The following is a 17,501-nucleotide window of genomic DNA, read 5'->3' as shown; positions in this document are numbered from 1 at the left end:
ACAAAGAGCAAACCAAACTAAATGTCTGAGGTTTAAATAAGATAGGTTCCTCCAAGATCCTCTCTAACGATGTTCTAATCATTTGCACCTGAACTGGTGCACCTGATTCTAATTTTAGGTATTTGAAGTAGTGATAAATGTAGGGGTGTACTTACTTTTTCCACATGCGAAATTTGCATTTATGTTTATTTAAATTATACAATGGAATACAAAATGTAAATGTTTCATGATATTTGTTATATTATATCACCTTTATCTATCAATATTGTTGAAATGAAGATCAAATAGCTGTATGTTGAAATATGTTGAAAAAGTCAAAACTTTACATGGGGTGTACTTACTTTTTCACGTGACTGTAGATCGTTTTTGCACTATCTCTCAATGGTGAAGAAGTATTTCAAATTATTGTATCGATATCTTCACCAAAATCTAAACATTTAGTCCATTTCACACACCCAACATGTCCAGCAAATTTTGTCCTAATCCGTCAACTTTTTGAGATATCCTGCTCACAGACAAACATACAGGGCTGAAAACTCAACCTCCATCCACCTTGGGTGGATCCACCAGTAAACCATCAATTCATCTGAACATGTTTCTGCACCTTCTCGCACACATGTTATAGTTTATACCTGCTCATGTTCTGTACCCAATCAGACTCGTGCATGTCCAGGAACAAATTCACAAAGGAAGGGAACAAATCCCACACCATGAGTATCCACACTGTCTGATGAAGTATCTTTTTGTCAAATGCAAAATAACTTGGTCAAAAAAAAAATTCATTACTTTAAGTTTTATTTATGAAAACCTTTGTGAAGATGGACTTTCTTTAGGTCAACCAATGATGAGCAGGAGATGAATCACCACCTTAGCCTTAATAGAGATGTGTACCATTGATTATATTGATGCGATACCCAATCCGCGAAGTGCCATTCCGACAGTTTACAGTCGGGTCAACAATGTAACCCAGACTAAAAAGCTCATGAGGAAAGTGGACTACCTCTGCACCATCCTGTCAGACAATCACGATAATGATAATAAAAACAATCAATCATAATAAAAACAACAACACCTTACCTTTATCAAGTCGTATGTTTCTGCAGACAACTTTGTGCTATTCAGGTTCAGGCTGTGCAGACTTTTCATCGCTTTGTGAAGCCAAGTGGAGAGGGTGGCGAGGGTGGGTGTGGAGAAAAGGTTAAAATGAGGTTGTGGGGCTAGATCAATATAGGTGTGGGGCTGCATCGCAACCATGAATGTCAGAGATTTACAAACAAAATGGAAGGTGCACTGACTGCCGACAGGTACAGGCTGGTTCTGAACCATCATACCATTCCCTCAAGAACATGTCTCATTTAGGCAGGAGATTCCTCCTCCAACATGACAGTCACCACAAACGTTCGGCCAATGCAGTGAGAACTATCTGGAACATGAAGAGACTGAAAGAATACTTATGAAGATGCCTTGGCTTGCACGTAGTCCAGATATGACCATCTGGATTCCAACCAGCCCTCAGGCATTTCAGTCTGGTTTTACAATGCTCACAGTGCAGAAACCGTCCTAGTTAAGGTGGTCAACGACCTTCTCATGGGTGCAGATTCTGGCTCCCCTACCCTACTCATTTTGCTACATCTGAGTTTTTTTTTTGGACATATTTTTGCATCTACATCATTTGTACATTTTGCACCTCCATCTTTTGTACATTTTGCACCTACATCTTTTGTACATTTTTCACCTACATCATTTGTACATTTTGCACCTACATATGAATATGAATGAATGATCGTTTTGAGGCCATTTTTCCCCGCTAAAGCGGGGGTTGGCCTTGCGGGCCCCATGACAATCATGGTTCCCTGTTTGAGGCAATGTTTTTATGGCCGGATGCCCTTCCTGACGCCAACCCTTGGTCGCCTCTTACGATGCGCAGGGATACGGTGTACCTATTCTAAACCGGGGTACACATCGGGATCATTCATCCCAGCAAGCTGGTACTCAATTTGCCGACCTCGGAAGGATGACAGGCTGAGTCAACCCCCCTGGCATTAATTCAGCGATCGACCGGGATTCGAACCCAGGATCCTAGGATCCCAAGCCAGCACCCTGACCACTAAGCCAACACCAGGCTTTTTTGCACCTACATCATTTGTACATTTTGCACCCACATCATTTGTACATTTTGCACCTACATCTTTTGTACATTTTGCACCCACATCATTTGTACATTTTGCACCTACATCATTTGTACATTTTGCACCTACATCTTTTGTACATTTTGCACCCACATCTTTTGTACATTTTGCACCTACATCATTTGTACATTTTGCACCTACATCTTTTGTACATTTTGCACCTACATCTTTTGTACATTTTGCACCTACATCTTTTGTACATTTTGCACCTACATCTTTTGTACATTTTGCACCTACATCTTTTGTACATTTTGCACCTACATCTTTTGTACATTTTGCACCGACATCTTTTGTGCATTTTGCACCTACATCTTTTGTACATTTTGCACCTACATCTTTTGTACATTTTGCACCTACATCTTTTGTACATTTTGAACCGACATCATTTGTACATTTTGCACCTACATCTTTTGTACATTTTGCACCTACATCATTTGTACATTTTGCACCTACATCATTTGTACATTTTGCACCTACATCATTTGCACCTACATCTTTTGATACCATGGATCATAAAATCCTATTGTGGTGCCTAAAGGGCCTCATAGGTCTTTCTGGTAAAGCCTTAGTGGTTTTCTTCCTACCTTTCCCTCAGAAATTAATTTGTCACCCTGGGTAAATATAGATCCAACATCAGTCCTGTTACATCTGGTGTTCCGCAAGGGTCAGTTTTGAGACCCATTTTATTTTTAATTTACTTGTTCCCCCTTGGTCACATATTCAGAAAGCATCAGTTTCCGTTGTTATGCTGACACTCAGGTCTACTTGCAAACTACCCATGTTGTAATTTCTCGGGTGAACACCTGTTTAGATGAGGTCAGGACATGGATGGATGCTAACTTTCTACACCCAATAGCAGCAAGACTGCGGCTATTCTTATTGGTACTCATCAGACTAAAAATTTTGACAACAACCTCATTGTAATTAATGGCTAGTTATTCCACTTTCCTTCTTGGTCACTAATCTAGGTGTTACATTCGATGCATTTCAATATTTTGAAGCCCACATCATAAAGTGTCAAACTTCATTTCCCTTCATCCTTTATCACACTTCATAAAGTGTCAAACTTCATTTTCCTTCATCCTTCCTTTTCCTTCATCATTTTCCTTCATTTTCCTTCATTTTCCTTCATAAAGTGTCAAACTTCCATCTCAGAAACATTGGCAGATTGAGATCTTCCTTAAAGACTAGCAGAGGTACCCGGCTTTGCACGGGAGTGGGAGGAGGAGGGGAGGGGGAAGAGGAGGGGAGGGGAACGGGGGGGGAGGGGGGAGGGGGAAGCGGGGGAGGAGGAGGGGAGGGGGAAGAGGAGGGGAGGGGAATGGGGGGGGAGGGGGAAGGGGGGGGAGGGGGGAGGGGAAGGGGGGAGGGAAGGGTGCGGGGGTGCCCAGGGGAAGAAGGGCCCCTCCCCTCCCCCTCCCCCTTCCCCCTCCCCCTCCCCCTTCCCCCTCCCCCTCCCCCCTCCCATCCCCTTCCCCCTCGTTCCCCTCCCCTTCTCTTCCCCCTCCCCTCCTCCTCCCCCTTCACACCAGGGGGGTTGACTCAGCCTGTCATCCCACCGAGGTCGGAAGTCGGAACTCATTGTCGTCAAATAAATGTAGCCTGTATGTTTCACTCTTTGTCACATGCCGTTGGTCCCATGTCAATCGGATGAAGTTGAAAAATTAACGTTACGAAGGTTCTCTGGGACGTACTGATTCCGAATAATGAAGTTGAAAAATTAACGTTCCGAAATACGCTAATTACGCTAACAGAAGCGCTGGAGGGAGCACTGCGCTCCCTCCCTTAGATTCCCTCCCTCTTCTGCTAGCGCTAATTACGCGTAACACACTAATTTTAAAACCCGAAGTTTTTTTAATTTTAAGGTGTGCTGTAGTCAGAAGCGCTAGAAGCGCTGCGCTCCCTCCCTTCGAATCCCTCTCTCTTCTGCTAGTGCTAATAATACGCTAATTTTAAAACCCGAAATTTTTTAAATGTTTATGTCTCCGTGACATTCCTGGGACCATCCCGAGTCGAACAGTACTTTCCGCTCGCAAATCCGTCCACGGGTTCTCGAGATCTTAGAGATCGTAGATAGATCAGGATACAGACACAGAGGCCAACTCTACTTTATATATATAGATGCCTGATGCACAGAAGCTCATACATGTTTTTATCTCCTCCAGGCTCGATTACTCTAATTCACTCTTTGTTGGTCTACCTGGTCTACCTACAAAAGCTTTTGAACTATCCCTTCAAAAGCTGCAAATATGTTCAGAATAGTGCTGCACAGGTTTTAACCAAAACTAAGAAAATAGAGTACATCACTTCCTTGCATTTGTCTGCCAGTGAAATATCGAATCAAGCTTAAAATTTTACTTTTGGTTTGTAAGATTTTACATGGTACCAGCCCCATGTATTTGCAAAGTTTACTTGGTCATTACATGCCCACACGCATACTTAGGTCCAGCACTGCTGGTCTCCTATCTGTGCCCAGGACCCCACATGCACACTTAGGTCTAGCACTGCTGGTCTCCTACCTGTGCCCAGGACCCCACATGCGCACCCTGAGGTATAGCACTGCTGGTCTCCTACCTGTATCTAGGACCCCACGCACCCTGAGGTATAGCACTGCTGGTCTCCTATCTGTGCCCAGGACCCCACACGCGCACCCTGAGCTCTAGCACTGCTGGTCTCCTATCTGTGCCCAGGACCCCACACGCACACCCTGAGCTCTAGCACTGCTGGTCTCCTATGTGTGCCCAGGACCCTACACGTGCACCCTGAGGTCTAGCACTGCCAGACTCCTATCTGTGCCCAGGACGCGGCTGCGCACCATGGGTGATTGGTCGTTTTGCTCGGTTGCACCCCACCTATGGAATAAGCTCCAGAGCACCTGAAGGCATCCGGTTATATTAGTGTTTAAATCTAGGCTTAAAACGGACCTTTATTGCCCTGCTTTTAATCAACCTGCTTAGCAAAAAGGACTGGTGAACGATATTATTTACATTGTATGGAATTTCCTTCTTTTTTTCCATTTTTATTTGTATTTTATGCAATTTGAATTTTTTTCCCGTTGTTATTTGTATTTTATTAGTCCCCTACCAGTGTACACCGGAGGGGACTATAGGTTTGCGCGCCGTTCCTCCCTCCGTCTGTCAGTCCGTCAGTCACTCCGTCAGTCCATCACGCAAAGAACAGCTTTCCGGACTTTTTTCCTAAACCCTTAATGCTAATGAGTTCAAGCTTGGTATATGGTTTCCTCATGATAAGATACAGATCAAGTTCGAACTTCACGACGTTTCGATCATTTTTGACAAAGTTATGGCACATTGAACTTTGGTAATTTCCCCAACAGTTTTCCGGACTATAATTTGGAGTGCGGTAAGTCAAAGCTGTTAATATTCCTTGTTTTAACTCCAATTTACATTCTGTTTCCACTTTTAGTGAGAAGTAGGGGTCTGTGCAACCATTCATCAACTTTATTTGGTGCAAATTGGATAATTTTTAGTCGAGTTACCTCAGACCGTGAGTTGGTAATTATATAATTCACACATAGTGCAATACGTGCAGGTTGCTCCATGGAGCGACCTTGCGGGCTTATTTTAACTCTGATTTACATTCTTTTTCCCCTTTTAGTGAGAAGTAGGGGTCTGTGCAACCATTCATGAACTTTATTTGGTGCAAATCGAATAATTTTTAGCCGAGTTACCTCAGACCGTGAGTTGGTAATTATACGTGTAATTTTGTACAGTGCAATTTTGTACAGTACAGTGAAAAATGTACAGTGCAATACGTGTAATTTCCCCAACAGTTTTGCGGACGACAGACTGCCGGTAGGGGACATGTATTGCAGCACAATACTCAGAATGCTTGTTTCATTTGATTTCTTTTCTATTGTTATTTGTATTTTATGTAATTTCTTTTTTTTTTCCCCCATTGTTATTTGTATTTTATTTAATTTGATTTTTCCCCCATTGTTATTCGTATTTTATGTAGTTTGATTTTTTTCCCATTGTTATTTGTATTTTATGTAATTTCATTTTTCCCCCATTGTTATTTGTATTTTATTTAATTTGATTTTTTTCCCCATTGTTATTTGTATTTTATGTAATTTGATTTTTTTCCCCCCATTGTTATTTGTATTTTATGCAATTTGATTTTTTTTTTTTTACATTATTTGCATTTAATGTAATTATATCCCCCCCCCCCCCCCGTTGTTTGTATTTGATTAAATCTGAATTTTCCCTTTGTTTATTTGTATTTTATTAAATTAGATATTTTTTTCCATTGCTATTTTTATTGTTACGTTTGTAGGGGTAGAGATAAAATACCTTAAGAAAGGTCGGATGGTTTCGTTTAGCATAGACCGTGCTATGTGAAGAAGCCCATTTTGATGTACATAAGCAGGGTAAATGTTCAGGTTCCATTATTTGTATTTTATTTTATTTGACTTTTTTTTCGATTGTTATTTGTATTTTATGCAATTAGATTTTTCCCCATTGTTATTTGTATTTTATTAAATTAGATATTTTTTTCCATTGCTATTTTTATTGTTACGTTTGTGGGGGTAGAGATAAAATACCTTAAGAAAGGTCGGATGGTTTCGTTTAGCATGGACCGTGTTATGTGAAGAAGCCCATTTTTGATGTACATAAGCAGGGTAAATGTTCAGGTTCCCTTATTTGTATTTTATTTAATTAGACTTTTTTCCCATTGTTATTTGTATTTTATGTAATTTGATTTTTTTTCTATTGTTATTTGTATTTTATGTAATTTGATTTTTTTTCCATTGTTATTTGTATTTTATGCAATTTGATTTTTCCCCCCATTGTTATTTGTATTTTATTTAATTAGACTTTTTTCCCATTGTTATTTGTATTTTATGTAATTTGATTTTTTTTTTCCATTATTATTTGTATTTTCTGCAATTTGATTTTTTTTTTTTCATTATTTGCATTTTATGTAATTAGATTTCTTTTATTTCCCCGTTGTTTGTATCTTACTATAATTCACCAAATGTCCGTCCGTCCATCTGTCTGTCTGTCTGCTGAAGGTACCATAAAAACTGCTGAACCGATCGCAAAGATATTTTGGGTGGATAATCCTGGGATCTCCAGGAGTAAAATAGGCTATTTAGTTTCCCCAATTTCAGCTTTGGTCTCCAGCATTCTCAGGTTTGGACTCACGCATAACATTCACGTTCGCATGACGTTCATTGTTCTCATTGTGACGATTTTTTATTTTATTTATTTTTTTTGTACACAGAATCGAGGCTCGTGAAAGAGCTAACATTTATTTCACAAACAAATCAAACAGACAAACAAAATATATAAAAAGAGGGAGCGGTAGACAAGATGGGGAGAGAAGGGGGAGCACACAAACACAACATTTGAGAGCAGGGACATCGGGAGATGTGTGGGAGGGAGAGGGCTTGGGGGGAGGAGGCGTGGGAAAGGGGGAGGGGGTGGGAGAAGTATAAAACCCAAGGACTTCCAGGACAGAAGTTGGTATTTCAAAAAAGTGGATTTGGGGTGAAATTAGCGGGGGTAGAAAAGATCAAGGTTTTGGATGGGGGAAGATAAGAGATGGTGGTGAATAGCTGTTTTAAAGACCTGGAGGGAGGAGTGGGATTGAAGAGAGTGAGGGAGCTTGTTCCAGAGGCGGGAGAAAAGAGGAGTGAAGGTGAGCAGAGAGTCTTTATTTTGGCAGTTTAACCATAAGAGGGTTGCAGGCAGATCTTGTGAGACCTGTAGGAATATTTGGGGGACAGAGCCCAGAGAGCGCTGGGGGGGCAAGGCCGGAGAGGAGTCGGTAGAAGACGGAAAGACCACCAACCTGCCTGCGGTGAGTGAGTGAAAGGCCCTTGGAGTTAGCTTCATCGCGGGAGATTCCAATGATTCTGAACGCTTTGGTTTCAACAGCGTGAAGACGAGCTAGGTGTGAGGCAGGAGCACCAGCCCAGAGGGGAGAGCAGTATTCCATTGAGCTGCAGATGAAAGCCTTGTATATGGTGAGGAGCTCATGTGTGCCAAGGAAGAACTTCGCACGACGGAGGATGCCCAGTCGGCGACTGGCTTTGGAGGCCAGATTTGAAATGTGGTTTTCCCAAAAAAGATCATGGCAGATAGTGAGACCCAAAAGCTTGAGTGACAGAACTTCTTGGAGAGGATTATTCAGAAAGTGGCAGGGAGGGTTGTCCAGTCGGTCTTTTCGGAGAGACATCGTAAGAGTGTGAGATTTTCAGGATTGAAAGACATGGTCCACTTTGCCCAGTCTGTGATTTTGTCCAGGTCTGCAGAGAGTGAGGAGGCTGCAGACTGCCGATTTGAGGGATGAGGAATGGAGCGACAGAGAGTAGAGTCATCAGCAAAGAGATAGAGAGGATTTTCAAGAGAGTCAGAGAGATCATTGATGAAGACCAGAAAAAGCACAGGGCCCAGAACACTGCCTTGGGGAACTCCAGCCTGAACAGGAAGAGGAGATGAGAGAAACCCATTCAGGGCTACACGTTGACGACGACTAGAGAGGACGTCCGCCAGCCATGCGTGGAGATTTCCATGGATACCAAAGGAGGAGAGTTTGGTGAGCAGAGCGGGGTGCCAGACCGCATCGAAGGCACGTGATATGTTAAGGGAGACAGCTCTAATTTCCTGTTTGGCATTGAGGACCTCCATCCACAGTTGAGAAAGCAGAAGCAGCATGTCCAGAGTAGAGTGACCAGGTCTGAAACCAAATTGATGATCAGAGATCAAGCCATTGGAGGAAAGGAAAGATTTCATATCCGAAGCAATGATGGATTCCATGACTTTGCTGATAATTGGGAGAAGGCTGATTGGTCTGTAGTTGCTAGGATCTGTTTTTGCACATTTTTTGTGCAAGCGGTGATGTTGGCTGATTTCCAAGCAGATGGCAGATGACCTTGAGCAAAAGAGAGGGTGAAGAGAACAGAGAGAGGGAGTGAAAGAGCGGAAGAACAGGATTTTAGGACCCGTGGGCTGATGCCGTCAGGTCCAGTTGCAGAATCAGAGTCGAGGGTTGACAGAAACTTTTCCACCTTGTCAGGAGGAAAGGACACAGAGTCCAGGAGCAGCTGGGTACGACTGGGTATGGTGGGTACGGAGAGGGATGGGTTTGGGACACAAGATTTCGAGGCAAACACAGTGTTGAGGCATTCAGCTTTTTCACGTGCGGAGTCGGCCGTGTAGCCGTTTGAGGTGAGGGAGGGGATGGAGGGGGAACAAACACCAGAAACAGATTTGACCAGACGCCACCAGGATTTGGAAGAGGGAGACAGATAAGAGAGTTCGGTCTTGAGAACGGAGAGATATTGTTTCCTGGCTCTCCTGAGGGTGGACACACACTTGTTTCGGGCTTTGTGAAAGGAAATGAGATTTCCTTCCGTTGGATTTGTTTTCCAGGAGACGAAGGCAAGTTGTTTCTGGGCAACAGCCTCACCACAAGATTCCGTGTACCATGGATGGGAGGAAGGGTATGACAACTGAAGACGAGATGGGACAAATCTGTGCATGAGAGCAATTTACTTTGGAAGAATTCCTCGGATGAGTTGATGTCAGAGGCGGTGGAGATGGGAGACCAGGCCAGATGATTTATGGCTGCTTGAAGACCGTGCCAGTTGGCCTGAGTGAAATGCCAGACTCGTCGACGCTGAGGAGGCTCTCTGAGAGTGGTCATAGAGATGTCCACTTTAACAAGCACATGATCAGATGAGCCGATTGGAGCAGAAGAAGAGCAGCAGACATTTTCAGGGAAGTTCGTCATAACCAATTCCAGAAGAGAAGATGCTCCGTTGACTAAGATCCGGGTCGGGAAATTGACAGATTGTGTCAGTCCCAGTGAGTCGCAGAAGTCCTTTGCTGAGGAGCCATGGCTGGTGAGAGGGGTACCCACACCCAGCCAACTGGCATGGTGACAATTGAAATCACCACATATGAGGAAGAGAGAGTAGGGATGGGTATATAGAAGTTGGTCCATATTATCAGACAGCGAGATGTAGATGGAGTCATCACTGTTTGGTGGACGGTACAACACACACATGAACAAAAGGTGGGAGCGAAGGGGAAGCCGTAGCCAAAGGTATTCCTGGGGGTGAGGTGGAGAGAGGACAGTGCAGGGCGAGTGAGGAAGAGTTTTTTTTTCATAAAGATAGCAACCCCACCTCCAGGACGAGGCTCAGGTCTATCATACCGGAGGAGGGAGTAACCTGGGAGAGATACCAAGGAATCAGAGACATCATGAAGGAGGAAAGTTTCTGTTAAGCAGATCATGTCTGGTTTGTCAGACGATGTTGTTTTCCTGTGTGCGCGCACAAACGGCTGCACCGATTGCTTCACAGCTGCACCTGCCACGATCAGGACATGGGTTGAATCTCTGCTTAAGAGAATTCTAACCCATTTCAACTGAAGGAAACACGTATTGGGAGTATATACGACATAGCGATTGTGTACACGATTATCGATCACGACCACGATCATCACGATCATAGTGTATCGATCACTGTGGGACATTTGGTGAATTATAGTAAGATACTGTTTAGATTTTGATGATTTGCGTGTGATATGATTTAACGGATGTTTATATGAATTGTTTAAAATAAGAAAGCCTTCAATTTCTGATATTTTACCTTTTCATTTGGGCTTTCCAATTGAAGCCCCGCCCACAGGGCGGGTACCATTGCTAACATTCGCGTTCGCATAACGTTCATTGTGACGATGTTCTCATTGTGACGATGTTGTTTTCCCAGGTGCCGCACAAACGGCTGCACCGATCGCTGCACAGCTGCACCGATCGAACTCGGTGACCTCGGACAAAGACCTTTTATAAGGACACGGGTTGTTAGAGGACACGGGAGTACATACAACATCGGGAGTACTAACTGCACGCGTCTTCAGTATCAAGCTTAAATCTGTCATGGCGGATCTGAAGAGCGGAATGCTTGGAGAAGTGGTGGGCTACTTCGGCATGAAGGAGGATCAGAAACGTGGATTTACACACTGCCACATCCTGCTGATACTTGCTCCCGCATGACGTTATTTTCACGGGTGCCGCACAAACGGCTGCACCGATCGAGATTTAACGGATGTTTATATAAATCGTTTAAAAGAAAAAAAAGCCTTAAATTTCTGATATTTAGCCTTTTCATTTGGGCCTCCCAATTGAAGCCCCACCCAGAGGGTGGGTACCGTTGCTGATTAAATTTGATTTTTCCCTTTGTTTATTTGTATTTTATTAAATTAGATTTTTTTTTTTCCTATTGCTATTTTTATTGTTACGTTTGTGGAGGTAGAGATAAAATTCCCCTCAGAAAGGTCAGATGGTTTCATTTAGCATGGACCGTGTTATGTGAAGAAGCCCATTTTGATGAACATAAGCAGGGTAAATGTTCAGGTTCCATTATTTGTATTTTATTTAATTAGACATTTTTTTCCATTGTTATTTGTATTTTATTTTATTTTATTTTTCCATTGTTTTTTTTTTTTTTGTTTGTTTTTTTGTATACAAGATCGAGGCTCGTGAAAGAGCGAACATTAATCACACAGAAAGACAAACCGACACATAAAACATAACATAGGGAGCGGTAGACAAGATGGGGAGAGAGGGGGAAGGACACAAACACAACATTTGAGAGCAGGGACCGAGAGACATGGAGACATCGAGAGATCTGAGAGAGGGCGAGGGCTTTGGGGGGGGGGGGGGGGCGTGGGAAGGGGGCAGTGGGAGAGGTATAAAACATATGGACACTGCCAGGACTTCCAGGAAAGAAGTTGGAATTTCAAACAAGGTGGATCTGGGGTGAATTAGCGGGGGTAGAAAAGATCAAGGTTTTGGATGGGGGAAGAAAGGAGATGGTGGTGAACAGCTGTTTTAAAGACCTGGAGGGAGGAGTGGGATTGAAGGGAGTGAGGGAGTTTGTTCCAGAGGCGGGAGAAAAGAGGAATGAAAGAGTGAAGGTGAGCGGAGAGCCGAGATTTCGGCAGTTTAACCATCAGAGGGTTGCTGGCAGATCTTGTGCGACCTGTAGGAATATTTGGGGGACAGAGCACAGAGAGAGCTGGGGGTGCAAGGCCGGAGAGGAGTCGGTAGAAGACAGAAAGACCACCTACCTGCCTGCGGTGAGTGAGTGAAAGGCCCTCAGAGATAGCTTCATCGCGGGAGATTCCAATAATTCTGAAAGCTTTGGTTTCAACAGCGTGAAGCCGAGCTAGGTGTGAGGCAGGAGCACCGGCCCATAGGGGAGAACAGTATTCCATTGAGCTGCGGATGAAAGCCTTGTATGTGGTGAGGAGCTCAGGTGTGCCGAGGAAGGACTTCGCACGACGGAGGATGCCCAGTCGGCGACTGGCTTTGGAGGCCAGCTTGGAAATGTGGTTTTCCCAAGAAAGATCATGGCAGATAGTGAGACCCAAAATCTTGAGCGACAGAACTTCGTGGAGAGGATTGTTGAGAAAGTAGATGGGAGGGTTGTCCAGTCGATCTTTTCGGAGAGACATAGTAAGAGTGTGAGATTTGTCAGGATTGAAAGACATGTTCCACTTGTTTGACCAGTCTGTGATTTTGTCCAGGTCTTCAGAGAGTGAGGAGGCAGCAGACTGCCGATCTGAGGGAAGAGGAATGGAGCGGCAGAGAGTGGAGTCATCAGCAAAGAGATAGAGAGGATTTTCGAGAGAGTCAGAGAGATCATTGATGAAGACCAGAAAAAGCACGGGGCCCAGAACACTGCCATGGGGAACTCCAGCCTGAACAGGAAGAGGAGATGAGAGAAACCCATTCAGGGCCACACGTTGACGACGACTAGAGAGGAAGTCCGCCAGCCATGCGTGGAGATTTCCATGGATACCAAAGGAGGAGAGTTTGGTGAGCAGAGCGGGGTGCCAGACCGTGTCGAAGGCACGTGATATGTCGAGGGAGACAGCTCTAATTTCCTGTTTGGCATTGAGGACCTCCATCCATTGTTGAGACAGCAGAAGCAGCATGTCCAGAGTAGAGTGACCTGGTCTGAAACCAAATTGATGATCAGAGATCAAGCCATTGGAGAAGAGGAAAGATTTCATATCAGAAGCAATGATGGATTCCATGACTTTGCTGATAATTGGGAGAAGGCTGATTGGTCTGTAGTTGCTAGGATCTGTTTTTGCACCTTTTTTGTGCAAAGCGGTGATGTTGGCTGATTTCCAAGCAGATGGCAATTGACCTTGAGCAAAAGAGAGGGTGAAGAGAACAGAGAGAGGGTGAGATAGAGCAGCAGAGCAGGATTTTAGGACCCGTGGGCTGATGCCGTCGGGTCCAGTTGCAGAATCAGAGTCGAGGGTTGACAGAAACTTTTCCACCTTGTCAGGAGGAAAGGACACGGAGTCCAGAAGCAGCAGGGTACGACTGGGTATGGTGGGTACAGAGAGGGATGGGTTTGGGACACAAGATTTAGAGGCAAACACAGAGTTGAGGCATTCAGCTTTTTCACGTGCGGAGTCAGCTGTGTAGCCGTTTGAGGTAAGGGAGGGGATGGAGGGGGAACAAACACCAGAAACGGATTTGACCAGACGCCACCAGGATTTGGAAGAGGGAGACAGATAAGAGAGTTCGGTCTTGAGAACGGAGAGATATTGTTTCCTGGCTCTCCTGAGGGTGGACACACACTTGTTTCGGGCTTTGTGAAAGGAAATGAGATTTCCTTCCGTTGGATTTGCTTTCCAGGAGACGAAGGCAAGTTGTTTCTGGGCAACAGCCTCACCACAAGATTCCGTGTACCATGGACGGGAGGAAGGGTATGACAACTGAAGACGAGATGGGATAAATCTGTGCATGAGAGAGAGCAATTTACTTTGGAAGAATTCCCAGGATGAGTTGATGTCAGAGGTGGTAGAGATGGGAGACCAGTCCAGATGATTGATGGCTGCTTGAAGACCGTGCCAGTTGGCCTGAGTGAAATGCCAGACTCGTCGACGCTGAGCAGGCTCCCTGAGGATGGTCAGAGAGATGTCCACTTTAACAAGGACATGATCAGATGATCCGATCGGAGCAGAAGAAGAGCAGCAGACATTTTCAGGGAAGTTAGTCATAACCAAGTCCAGAAGAGAAGATGTTCCGTTGACTGAGATCCGGGTCGGGAAATTGACAGATTGTGTCAGTCCCAGTGAGTCGCAGAAGTCCTTTGCTGAGGAGCCATGGCTGGTGAGAGAGGTACCCACACCCAGCCAACTGGCATGATGACAGTTGAAATCACCACATATGAGGAAGAGAGAGTTGGGATGAGTAGATAGAAGTTGGTCCATATCATCAGACAGCGAGATGTAGATGGAGTCATCACTGTTTGGTGGACGGTACAACACACATATGAACAAGAGGTGGGAGCGAAGGGGAAGCCGTAGCCAGAGGTATTCCTGGGGGTGAGGTGGAGAGAGTGCAGTGCAGGGCGAGTGAGGAAGAGAGTTTTTGATAAAGATAGCAACCCCGCCTCCAGGACGAGGCTCAGGTCTATCATACCGGAGGAGGGAGTAGCCCGGGAGAGATACTATGGAATCAGAGACATCATAAAGGAGGAAAGTTTCTGTTAAGCAGATCACGTCTGGTTTGACAGAAGCAACCTGTATGGAGAGATCAGTTAAGTTTGAACGAAGGCCCCGGATGTTTGAGGTCCATACCGTTAATGAAGAGGAAGGGGGAGCATCAGATACAGAACAGGGGGGAGGAGGGGTAGGGTAAGATGTGGAAGAGGTGGAAGAGGTAGGGAGAGCTGTTGAAGGTGTGTCAGAGATTTCAGAATAGCTCGGAGAAAGGGAAGGATGGGGCGGACAAAAGGTTTGATGGTGATTGGGTGAGCCACAATGAGGTGTTATTTGAGGAGGGGGAAGAGCGAGGCAGAAGGTTGGGGGAGATGGAGGTGAGAGTTTGAAGGGGGAAGAAGCGGGGAGGACGCTTTGAGGAGGGGGAGTGAGAGGGGGGAAATTGAGAAGCAATGAGGGTGGGGAGATTTGAAGGGGAGGGGTGAGGGGGGAGTTTGGGAGGGAAGGGACAAGGGGAGGGATTTGAAAGGGATGGGATATGGGGGAGATTTGGAGGGGAGGGGTGAGGCAGGAGTCTAGGAGGGGAGGGGCGAGGGGGCGTCTTGGCGGGGAGGGGTGAGGGGGTAGTTTAGGAGGGAGGGGGCAAGGGGGGAGATTTGAAAGGGATGGGTGATGGGGAAGATTTGGAGGGGAGGGGTGATGGGGAAGATTTGGAGGGGAGGGGTTATGGGGAAGATTTGGAGGGGAGGGGTGAGATTGGATTTTTGAAAGTGTACGATTTATGGGAAACGAACATTTATTGCAAAATGAGTTTCTTGTGACCTTCGAGTTAAAAATACGTTTAAGGACGCTGGATGGAGGATGGAGTGCAGGAGAGTTTAGGGAATGTAGAAAAAAGGCACTATAGGAGATGGATATTTTTTTTGGGATGAATTGATTTGGTGAGCAAGTCGAAAGCAGCCTTTTAAAGAAGAAGAAGAAAAAGGTGTTATAAAATATGACGGAATACATAACTTCAGGGGAAAGTGTAAACATTGAAGGTTAATGAGTGAAAACTATCTGGGGAAATGGGGGAGAAACACGTGGTCGAAGAACGAACGAACGAATAAGAATGAATAAACGAATGAGAACAGAGAAGGAAATGTTTTTTTTTTTTTTGTTTGTTTTTTTAGTTGAGATTTACACAAGGAAGTAGGCTATGGGTGAAAAGACTGGGAATACAGAGAACGAAAGTTATTGGATCACAAACGACAGACCACTGAGAGAAAAACAAAGCCTCAAGGTTGTACAGTGCACACTGTACAAGGCCTTGCTCGCGACACGGCAAACAGACGATCAATTTATGAAAGATAAACACCGAGAAACAACCAAAGTTGCACACAATAACTTCACACACCGAAAGATAAATACAGTTTCGACAAAATACAATTGTGAACAGACTTAACTTCGAAAAACGTGGAGACCGTGTGGAGCTTCGAAAATCCCTGCCGCCGTCTCCAAGATCTCTTGTTATTTGTATTTTATTTCATTTGATTTTCCCCAATTGTTGTTTGTATTTTATTTAATTTGTTTTTTTTCCATTGTTATTTGTATTTTATTTCATTTTATTTTTCCATTGTTATTTGTATTTTATTTAATTTTATTTTTCCAGTTATTTGTATTTTATTTTATTTTATTTTTCCATTGTTACTTGTATTTTATTTAATTTTATTTTTCCATTGTTATTTGTATTTTATTTCATTTGATTTTTCCCCATTGTTGTTTGTATTTTATTTAATTTGTTTTTTTTCCATTGTTGTTTGTATTTTATTTCATTTTATTTTTCCATCGTTATTTGTATTTTATTTAATTTTATTTTTCCAGTTATTTGTATTTTATTTAATTCTTATTTTTCCATTGTTACTTGTATTTTATTTAGTTTTATTTTTCCATTGTTACTTGTATTTTATTTAATTTTATTTCCCCATTGTTATTTGTATTTTATTTAATTTTATTTTTCCATTATTTTAATTTAATGCAATTTGATTTTTCCCCCATTGTTATTTGTATTTTATTTAATTTGATTTTTTTCCATTGTTATTTGTATTTTATTTAATTTGATTTTTCCATTGTTATTTTAATTCAATGCAATTTGATTTTTTTTCCCATTGTTATTTTTATTTTATGCAATTTGATTTTTTTTTCCATTGTTATTTGTATTTTATGTAATTTTCTCCACCCTACTTTGATTCTCATCACATTTCTTTTTTACCTTGTTCAGCACTTTGAGATTTCTTTGTATTTGTGAAGTGCTATATAAATAAAATATATTATTATAATGGGATTCCATTGTATGGATACTGAGAAAGTCAAACTACAACCAAACACCACTTGGTGGTTGCATGATTGCAAGTGTACATTGTCGTATTTGAAGTCCTCGGTACAGACATCACAATGAGTTATATTCACCAGAAAGAGAGAAAGATTACCTAAAATGATTTTTGTCTGTTTCCCGGCCACGCCAACTGTTATGTATTTCTGGCTGATTGAATGCTGAAAACAAAAGGTTCTGGGAAACTAGCCAATACAAACGAAAAGAGGAAGTGAGCAAAATATTTCAGATACCGAGTCCGTGCCTTCCTTGAATCCCTGATGCTCCTGCTGCCCCAATTTTTACATTCTCGTCTCCCATAATAATCAAAACATCGAGTCTCCCAGCCTGTTCTACCAGTTACTGCAACTTTCCACAAACTGCTCCACATTTTCTGCTGCAGAGGTTGGAGCATATATCTAAATGATGGTGGTGTTCATTAGATGTCCTTTCATTCTCACT

At 43.3% G+C, this 17,501-nt stretch overlaps 1 protein-coding gene across 4 annotated transcripts in view; it reads right to left on the bottom strand.

The window, feature by feature from the left end:
• LOC137434823 (C-Maf-inducing protein) overlaps positions 1-17,501 on the bottom strand; it is a 239,688-nt gene that overhangs the window by 6,322 nt on the left and 215,865 nt on the right. For all 4 annotated transcript variants that reach the window (XM_078785034.1, XM_068127950.2, XM_068127952.2 and 1 more), the window contains one exon: positions 1,078-1,148. In XM_078785034.1, the coding sequence (XP_078641160.1) occupies positions 1,078-1,148 (71 nt within the window). The remainder of the gene's footprint in view (positions 1-1,077; positions 1,149-17,501) is intronic.

The sequence above is a fragment of the Myxine glutinosa genome, chromosome 9 (assembly GCF_964187855.1).
Source record: "Myxine glutinosa chromosome 9, kmMyxGlut1.1, whole genome shotgun sequence".
Classification (NCBI taxonomy): domain Eukaryota; kingdom Metazoa; phylum Chordata; class Myxini; order Myxiniformes; family Myxinidae; genus Myxine; species Myxine glutinosa.
Note: the sequence above shows the minus strand (reverse complement) of the source record. Positions and strands in the feature narration are given on the sequence as shown.